General features: G+C 46.6%; 1 protein-coding gene across 6 annotated transcripts in view; it reads right to left on the reverse strand.

The window, feature by feature from the left end:
• Positions 1-10,208, reverse strand: part of LOC106599374 (E3 ubiquitin-protein ligase RNF220) — a 190,375-nt gene that overhangs the window by 34,463 nt on the left and 145,704 nt on the right. For 5 of the 6 annotated variants that reach the window (XM_014190577.2, XM_014190573.2, XM_014190580.2 and 2 more), the window contains exons 4-6: positions 6,257-6,311; positions 3,133-3,228; positions 754-796 (exon numbers count right to left, since the gene is read on the reverse strand). In XM_014190577.2, the coding sequence (XP_014046052.1) occupies positions 754-796; positions 3,133-3,228; positions 6,257-6,311 (194 nt within the window). Of the gene's footprint in view, positions 1-753; positions 797-955; positions 1,200-3,132; positions 3,229-6,256; positions 6,312-10,208 lie in introns of those variants that run through there. The other variant, XM_045714671.1, reaches the window with a different exon arrangement.

Genomic DNA, 10,208 nt, shown 5'->3' on the forward strand with positions numbered 1-10,208 from the left:
CCACCAGACTCAGTTGGGCAACAAGGGTCAGGGCTGGCTCTGTAGCTGTAATGTAGGCTACAGCCTGGAGCTGGTCCACTGTATGAAGGGCTGTCAGCAAGGCCACACAGGGCTTTGTTCGACATGGGTCTCTGGCTATACTTAACCATAACGTGTTCTATCGATGGCAGAGCCAAGGTTATGGCTATGCAGGGTAGAAATGCATGGTCAAACCAAACACAGCCTGGTCAAGGGTCCACGGACTGACTGTCAGCCGGTCCATCCAGACCTACGCTATGACTCTGTTCTTACTCTGAAGATGCACAATCGCCTCCCCAGTTGTTTGCTGCTTCAACTTTGATTGACAATTCCACCAACTGTAGTGCAGATGATATTTGGTTGAGCAATCAGTTTTTTCAGTAGTGTAATGTATAAAAAAAGAAAAGAAAACTGTTCTATGACAATCATAGGATACTCAATAAATATGAACAGAAAATGATTTGATGAGTAAATGTTTTGTTTTAGGAAATTGCCTTAATAATGTCACAAGCCTTTGGCACCATTTTCACCAAGATAAACTAGGCTCCAATCATGTCATTGCATACACATTGTCTGTGAGAATCGGCAGATTAAGATATACCTGGCTTAATCAATATTTATGAAGTAATTCTACAGGATGTTGTACCAGAAATGAACTTATAAAAAATACAAATGTGTAAGATGTTTATGAAGAATAATTAGGAACTTTACAAGAAAAAGGAAATGTATACATACCATTCAACCGCGTTTGCCTGTTTGCTCGCACTCTTAAAAATGTCTACAAGTAGGAAGAAAGGAAACACAAAAAATATGCATTAGATATGGACCTTACAATTTATATTGTTTATAGATACATTAGTAGCAGCTCATGGCTGGATTGATTTGGATTCTACAGAGTGCCCTGCAAGTTTAAGCTTGATAGTAAACAAAAACCTACTTCTTTTATGGGCTGTATCGTCTCTTCCATAACAGGGTCGCAAGTTTTTGTTCAAAGCCTTTTCAAGCCGACAAACTCACTTTTACACGTCTATCATTTAGGCCTCCCGGTAGTACACCGCACCATGAATACACTTTTGAGTCAATAATTTTATAAGGATGCCAAAGGATTGAATGTGGCGCCTACAAAGCCGCTTTCTTAATCGCCGTCGCCATGTTGGCTTGGCGCGTATCATGTGACTAAACATCGGAGTGAAAGTTCAGAGGACGCCCGGTGTTGTTCCACTATTGGCCACTAGGGAGCAGCAGTACGTAATACAGTGACTTCAAAGGAAGTTCATTTGATTTGAGATTTTAAGATTGATTCAAATTTGTCTCAAGCAACTTGTAGGGTAAACTAGTTCCATGCATCATATCTAAACCTAGTTTTTTTTTTGCAGACAATACTAATAGTACAAACTTTTTATTTCATTTCATGAAAATGAGTGTTTCATAATTTTCTCATCATATGAAAGTGACATACGAAATAGGCTATGAATTCTATGGGTTAAATGGGACCACCTATTTTTCTTCTCCCCTCTCTTTCAGAGTGGGTAGGCTATTTGCTGACACCAGCAGGGCCATTCAAGGCAATGGATGGATGCCCACTCATTGACAATGGCACAGAGTGTGGGCACAAGTTCAAACTCCTAGCGAGTGGATCGTCCATCATATACCAGAGAGGCCTCTTACACTGACACTTGAGTTGTGCTCATATACAACCTGCCCATGATATGATGATCCACTATGCAGCATCCCAAATTATACCCTACTCCATACTTAGTGCATTACTTTTGACCAGGGCTCATAGGACTCTGGTCAAATATAGCACACTATACAGGGAATAGGGTGCCATTTTGGATGAAACTATCTAAATGGCTTACACAACCACATGATAGCTCATGTTACGAAAAAAAAAGAAAAAAAAGCTAACATTTAAGGGGGGAAAAGCATCTGTTTAATCGTTTGCATGAAATGGTTTCAGCAGCAGCTTTACTAATGAAAATATATACTTTCACCACAGCCCCTTTAATAGGCGTGTCAATGTATGGATATGATGTCTTACACTTCATAGCTCTTACTTTATGGTATAAGGGAAAAAGCCACTTAACCCAAATAATAAATCATTGCCGTATGAGTTTGAAATACCAAACTTTGAGATGTAAAAATGTTTTAAGCTCCATCATAACCTTATAACTTAGGTTAAAACACTGTGCTGTATGAAGCAGTTTAATCCTAACTAATCTATGCCAGCGTCCCATACGCCACCCTATTCCCTATATAGTGCACTACATTTGACCAGGGCCCATAGGGGTCTGATCAAAAGTAGTACACTGTGTGTGGAGTAGGGTGCTGTATGGGACGCAGCCTATCTGTAGTGGTGAGGCCTCCAGCAGAATGAGGTGGGGAGACATGTCAAGGACATGGTGGACCAGAAGAGATACCATCCAGGCTTAGGGAGCATAAGAGCATTGCTTGAGGTAAATTGTGGGTGATTACCTATCTGAACAGGGAAACACATTACAGCCTGGGCAAATCTTTGCCAGAGATAGTGGGAGGATTGAGGTGCTGCATTCCAAATGACACCTTATTCCCTATACAGTGCACTACCCATGGGCTCCGTCAAAAGTAGTGCACTATAAAGGGAATTGGGTGCCATTTGGGACACATCCAGGGAGGATAGAGGGAGGTAGGCAGCTGGGCTGATGCCTGATCCACTCCATGATAAGATGTGAGAGCCAGATGATTGGCTGAGTCAATGCTGTGTGTTCAACACTAAAACAACAAATTACCACCTCAACATCATCTCGACCATCGCCGCATGAGTCTGTCTAATGTGAATCAGTTTAACCTCCCTAACAGAGAGTAGCAGGGTACTTTTTGTATGTTGTCCTTCCATTGCTATTCTTCCTTCGACTTTTCCTTTTATTTTCCCAGAAGTACATTTCATAGTGGCTTTAATCCATATTTCTTGTCATGTGACAGGATATGAAAATGGGATTATGATGCTTAATATGTGGGCCAAGAGCAACATCCTGGTTTACGTCCCAGTTAGCACCCTATTCCCTACATAGTGTTCTACTGCCATTTGGAAATTCATCCTGTTTCTCCAGGCAGGGCACAGAGCAGGCAGCTCACCTGGTATCTGTCGGAGTGGTGGGCATCTTCAGAAGAGAGAGGGGAGACCACCGGCGACTCTCCCTCGCGTTTGATGTGCACCGACAACAGCATAGACTGGGGAGAAAGAGCAGGACAGTTGTTGTGAGAGGAAGAGAAGAGGGGGAATGCTGCAGTGGAGGATTGGAGGAGGACACAAGCCAACATTACAGGACACCTTGGTCATCTATAAACCTCTTCTGACAGCCTCCAAAGAGCCTCCGACATTACAGGCCTGCCCCACTGACAAACTTAATTGAGTTTATTTCCCAAATGAACAAGAGAAAAGGGGGGAAGAAGGGGGAAGGGGAAATAGTGCTTACTTTACGGGGAAGAGTTGACAGAGATCCAGCTCTTTACAAGACTGCTATGAAATATTTGTATTTACAAAGTGTTCCTATTAATCAAGGAGAGAGGAGAGAGCAGGGGCATAAGTGGCCGACAACTATAATCTAATATTAATATGTGAGAAATGGCAGACCCCTAGTGCTGGGACAGTAAATTAAGCATTATGCATGTCTTTTTATTCTTCGGGACGGCAAGGTCACGGAACTGCTGTTTATTTGTGTGGCTTTTATTCATTGATGTAACTGGAATTGTTAGCTACTATACAACATTATAACGTTGCATTTTGAATGCCTATGTGTCAATTAGCACAAGCTTCTGATAACTACTACTTGTTATTCTACTTGAGTGTAATGGTTTGTAATGTGTTGACTAATTAACAGATTGAGGCCAGCGTTAGATACAGGAGGTGCCATGTTAGATAACGTGTTCATCTCCCCTCATCTTGTCTTGCCGTACCGTTGCCCCCTGACCTCGAGGATTAAGAGGCACAGGGCTGACACGGAGTCGCTATGGCGATGGCGTGGTTGAGAGGGGGCGGGTGGCCGTTGTGGCAGCTGTGAAGTGGGAGAGGTTAATCCGCTTTACAACCGGTAGGAAGGTCTGGAAGGCAGACTGGGCACAGGAAGCAGCAGCCCCTGTGATCTCTAACCAGCTTCTTCATTTTTCACACGGTGTGTCGGAATACTAAGCACCTACTGGGGAATGCTCAGTCACGCCTCGCTCAGATGGCCTGTTCTGTTCCCCTCACCCCCAGTCCCTGTTCAATCCCTGTTCCCTTACTCCCATTTTCCCCACTAACCACGATTACTCCTGTTCCCCAACCCCTGTCTGTCTGATTCTCCCCTAGCCCCTGTCTGTCTGAGTCTTCCAAGACCATGTCTGTCTGATTCTCCCCTAGCCCCTGTCTGTCTGAGTCTTCCAAGACCATGTCTGTCTGACTCTCCCCTAGCCCCTGTCTGTCTGACTCTCCCCAGTCCCTGCCTGTCTGACTCTCCCCAGACCATGTCTGTCTGACTCTCCCCTAGCCCCTGTCTGTCTGACTCTCCCCAGTCCCTGCCTGTCTGAATCTCCCCAGACCCTGTCTGTCTGACTCTCCCCTAGCCCCTGTCTGTCTGACTCTCCCCAGACCCTGTCTGTCTGACTCTCCCCTAGCCCCTGTCTGTCTGACTCTCCCCAGTCCCTGCCTGTCTGACTCTCCCCTAGCCCCTGTCTGTCTGACTCTCCCCAGACCCTGTCTGTCTGACTCTCCCCTAGCCCCTGTCTGTCTGACTCTCCCCAGTCCCTGCCTGTCTGACTCTCCCCAGACCCTGTCTGTCTGACTCTCCCCTAGCCTCTGTCTGTCTGACTCTCCCCTAGCCCCTGTCTGTTTGACTCTCCCCAGACCCTGTCTGTCTGACTCTCCCCTAGCCCCTGTCTGTCTGACTCTCCCCAGTCCCTGCCTGTCTGACTCTCCCCAGACCCTGTCTGTCTGACTCTCCCCTAGCCTCTGTCTGTCTGACTCTCCCCTAGCCCCTGTCTGTCTGACTCTCCCCAGTCCCTGTCTATCTGACTCTCCCCAGACCCTGTCTGTCTGACTCTGAACTAGGCACCATCAGAAGGTAATAGTGAGGTAGGGTGAGCCTCATAGCTTGTATTGATAAAAACCTGTCTCCAATCTCCATTAAATATTTTTTATCAAGTTCATCCATTTCATCTCAACCCAGTAAATGTCTTCTGAAATGGCAGTTGAATGAAGAGTAGTGGAAACACTGTTGAGCACATTAAAGCGTGTCTTTGAAGATGTTAAAGATATTAAAGGTCCCCTTTTACCAGACAGGTACAGTGATCATTAAGAGACAGACATCCTTCATAGCATCTTTACCCTCCGCAGGGACACATACCATCAGCAAATCTTACCTTTAATGGCAGAGGGACGATCAAGCTCTCCCCCAGTGCCAACTGCGGCTTGCTCCAGACTACACTTTAAAAAACTCTCATATCTCTTTCTCTCTTTCTGTCACTCTCTCCCTTTCTCTCTCTGTCACTGACTATCCCTCTCTCTCTTTCTCCCTCTCTATCTCCCTTCCCTCAGCACATCCAGTGAGGGGCCTGAAGAACAGTGCCCCTGCCTGTCAGAGCTAAATGTGGCAACATTGAGAGAACATGAATGAAACCTCTTATTAACATAAGAGGGACATACCCTGTCCCAGCGGACTACAGGGCTGCTATGTGGCTTGAAGTGAGTCTCAAAGTGAACACTTTGAAACACTGCGTTCTACTGAGGAGATAGACCCAGCTAGAGTCCCTTTTAAAGTCCTTGGTCTTACAGAGTCCTTTGTCTCCCTATCCGTTGGTTCTTATTGGGTGTTCACACAAACTGCTCTGTCCAGGGTCTATTGGATCTGCTTTTTAATGAGGACTCAGACAGCCATGAAACATAGGAAGTGCATCTATGGCAGCTTCCTCCATTCCCCTCTCCACTGCCTGCTGGAGCACGGACACTCTGCTGATACAGTAGTAGCTAGCTTAACAGCCTTCCTTCCGGAGGATCCTGCTATACCTCTCCTTAAGACACTGCCTTGTCGAGCTCCGCTGGTGTCCTCCCAGTGGAACAGAGATCTAGACCGAAAGTACAGTAGCCTAATAAGGCTCAGATAGTTCAGAGGAAGATTGTTCTGGTAAGGGAGCTGGTCAGTGGAACGATGATGGTCTTATTGGGGCTGTGGAGTCTGAGAGAGATTCTGCTGGTTTATCATGAACGTCTCTGAGGTCCTCTTACCTTAGGAGTTCCTGGAACCACACTGCCGTCCTTGTGTCCGTGTGATGGGTTCTTACTGTAGGAGGAAAGAGGGAGACCGAGTTAAACAGGTTATTGGTGGGTTTGGGTGGGTTTGGGCGTTTCCATTCAAATGGGAGGTGCACTTCGAGATAGATATGTTTCTGATTGAGGTCACATGTCTTTCTAGGATGTTCTTACGCCTCTCTCTCTGTATGTCTGCGTCTGTCCTAATATAAGTGATATTCTTCTCAGTATCCCCTCAGGTGACACCTCGGTCCTCTGTCTCTGTGCAGATGACGCCCCTCTTTCAACACTCAATTCTGCTTAAAGTCACACAGACAGAAAGACAGCACTGTTTCTCCCCTCACTCACTCAGACAAAATGCAATACCCAGGGGACAGCTCAAATGGTCAGTCAGTCATCGAGAAACACAAATCACACTTTTAATCGTCTGCAAGATTCAAACCCGCCTTCCCTCCCCTTTCTCCCCCAGTGCCACTCAATCTGCCCACCCTTGGGCCATGCTGTATTTGAAACAATTACAGCTCAAAGTACGACTGCTAAGCAGATTTGGGATATAATTTTTTTTATTGAAGTAATCATTCTCTTGGATGCTCCAATCCACCCCTTAACCCCCTCTCCTCCTCTCCTCCTTTCCTAACCGCCGTTGCAGAGCCAGTGGCAGGAGCAGGAAATAAATGATTTTGCTGTTATTTGATTTGTCAGTGAAACGCCCCAGGCACTTAGGACTTTGAAATATGTTGAGGACAATGCGCTGGCTTGTAAACATTGTATTAAAGAGGCGGAGGAGAGGAAAGAGAGATGGAGAGAAAGGGGGGAGGTAGAGAGAGGGGGGGGCTGCTCTCCCCAGAGTCTGACCAGCGGGGGCTACATCAAATCACAGCCTCATCGACATTGCGGATTGAAGATGACTGATTACAAGACCGGAAATATTAAACGGGCCGGCTAAAGCATTCGTCGACAATGGGGAGAGACATATCAAATCAGACCTCTCCCTGAGACATGAATATTCCTCATTCCCTCTCCTCCTCCCTGAGACATGAAGATTCCTCATTCCCTCTCCTCCTCCCTGAGACATGAATATTCCTCATTCCCTCTCCTCCACCCTGAGACATGAATATTCCTCATTCCCTCTCCTCCACCCTGAGACATGAATATTCCTCATTCCCTCTCCTCCACCCTGAGACATGAATATTCATCATTCCCTCTCCTCCTCCCTGAGACATGAATATTCCTCATTCCCTCTCCTCCACCCTGAGACATGAATATTCCTCATTCCCTCTCCTCCACCCTGAGACATGAATATTCCTCATTCCCTCTCCTCCTCCCTGAGACATGAATATTCCTCATTCCCTCTCCTCCACCCTGAGACATGAATATTCATCATTCCCTCTCCTCCTCCCTGTGCATGAATATTCCTCATTCCCTCTCCTCCTCCCTGAGACATGAATATTCCTCATTCCCTCTCCTCCACCCTGAGACATGAATATTCCTCATTCCCTCTCCTCCACCCTGAGACATGAATATTCATCATTCCCTCTCCTCCTCCCTGTGCATGAATATTCCTCATTCCCTCTCCTCCTCCCTGAGACATGAATATTCCTCATTCCCTCTCCTCCTCCCTGAGACATGAATATTCCTCATTCCCTCTCCTCCACCCTGAGACATGAATATTCCTCATTCCTTCTCCTCCACCCTGAGACATGAATATTCCTCATTCCCTCTCCTCCACCCTGAGACATGAATATTCATCATTCCCTCTCCTCCTCCCTGTGCATGAATATTCATCATTCCCTCTCCTCCTCCCTGTGCATGAATATTCATCATTCCCTCTCCTCCACCCTGTGCATGAATATTCATAATTCCCTCTCACCACCCTGTGCATGAATATTCATAATTCCCTCTCCTCCACCCTGTGCATGAATATTCATAATTCCCTCTCCTCCTCCCTGAGACATGAATATTCCTCATTCCCTCTCCTCCACCCTGTGCATGAATATTCATCATTCCCTCTCCTCCACCCTGTGCATGAATATTCATCATTCCCTCTCCTCCACCCTGTGCATGAATATTCATCATTCCCTCTCCTCCACCCTGTGCATGAATATTCATCATTCCCTCTCCTCCACCCTGTGCATGAATATTCATCATTCCCTCTCCTCCACCCTGTGCATGAATATTCATCATTCCCTCTCCTCCACCCTGTGCATGAATATTCATCATTCCCTCTCCTCCACCCTGTGCATAAATAGGTTGGCTGGGGCTCTCCTCTTGGCATTCATTTTATTTTCTTCTATTTTGTTACTTTCCCTGTCTGGCTTCTCTTCCTCCTTCACCCTCTTGCTCTCCATTTCAGTCTTGCTTTATTTCGCTCCTCCTCCCTATCTTCTCCTTTCACTGCGACATGGATACATTTTTATGAGCCTCACAAATGATGCGCCAGGTCGAAGTGACAAAAAAGTCACCCTTGTCATGTTTGCTTTGTGTCCCATGCGCAGCCCCAGATTCAGAGCGGCTTTGGCAAGGCGCTGAAATTGAATTTGCCCAGGTCCTAATCTGACAACGTGATTTGTCAGGCGAGCGTGTCCCCGGAGTGGACGGCTAGAGAGGGGAGGGGGGGGGAGGGGGGCTCATACAGGAGGTTACAGACGAGGTGTTACAGGAAGGAATCAAGGAAACTAAGGGGACCAACTAAGGTAAACAAGAAGTAGAGATGAGTTGATTTTCAATCAAATCTCAGAAAAAAGAAATACTTATCTTCCTGATAAAAATCCTAACGTGGCCATTGGTTGAGGTTCCGGTCGGTTAGGCAACCAGAGATGGGTGTAATGAATGGCAAGTGAGGGTGGGTTCAACCACTCGTCCTGCCTCCCTTTTCAGGTAATAAGCCTTGTCCCCTCCCCTAGCCCCTCTGTGGAGGCACTCGTGATTGATCTGCCAACACAAATCAGGGATGGACCTTGAAAGGGGATAAATCGCCACACGGGCTCTGTGCTGTTTGTGAGATAATAAACGCACTCACCGCCATCATAAATCCACCAGCCAGGCAGGCAGGCAGTGAAACAGGCAGGTAGGGAGGGCTGTGCCATTGTTTGGGCTGTGTCTCTATCTGTTTCTGTGCTGGCTGTGTCACACTCATCCCTCCACTCTGGTCCGACAGACAGGACAGGAGAACCTACTGCTTTCAGAGCACTGTAACTAATGTACTGCACCATCAATCTGGAAGAGAGACCCCGGCCACACTGGCCATGCAGAGAGACCCACCGGGAGGGGGTGTGGAGACGGAGTGGGAGTATGGCACTTACTAACACAGGCCATGTCTGATTCGTTTAAAGACTAGGCCTAGTAGGAGCCTACACAAGCATTGTGGAAAAGTTGTATTTGTGGGTATTGTACACTTGGAAGGACTCGGAAGGAAGAGTACTGACAAAAAGAATAAACAGTAGTTACATACTCAGGCACCGTGTAATGCAGGGTACAGTATCTATTTCCTGAATGTCGAGCGTTTCTGTTTTTCCCTTTATTACCTTAAAACTCCATAGAAATAATAACAAAAGCTGACTTGTTGTTGGTGGCTGGCACCAGATGGGGAGCGACAACAAGGAGATTCAACATTGGGGTGCTGTTGTCAGTGACAGTGAGGTGACAGAAAGGAGAGAGAGAGAGGGAGGGGAGAGAGGAGAGATGAAAGAAGACAGAAAGAGAGAGGGGTGGATGGGGAAGGAGTGCAGGTGCAGCTTCTTGCGGCTTCTTCACACGTGCCCATTTCAATGAATTTTGATGTCAACGCTCGGGCAAAAAGCTTCCAGCCTGTCATGTCAAACCAATGACATCGTTTTGAAATGAGGAACAAAGCAAGGAGAGAAAATAGACAAGAGATGGAGGGAAAAGGGGAGAAAGAGAGGTTGCCGAAACAAGAGTTGAAATGTGT

The sequence above is a fragment of the Salmo salar genome, chromosome ssa03 (assembly GCF_905237065.1).
Source record: "Salmo salar chromosome ssa03, Ssal_v3.1, whole genome shotgun sequence".
Classification (NCBI taxonomy): domain Eukaryota; kingdom Metazoa; phylum Chordata; class Actinopteri; order Salmoniformes; family Salmonidae; genus Salmo; species Salmo salar.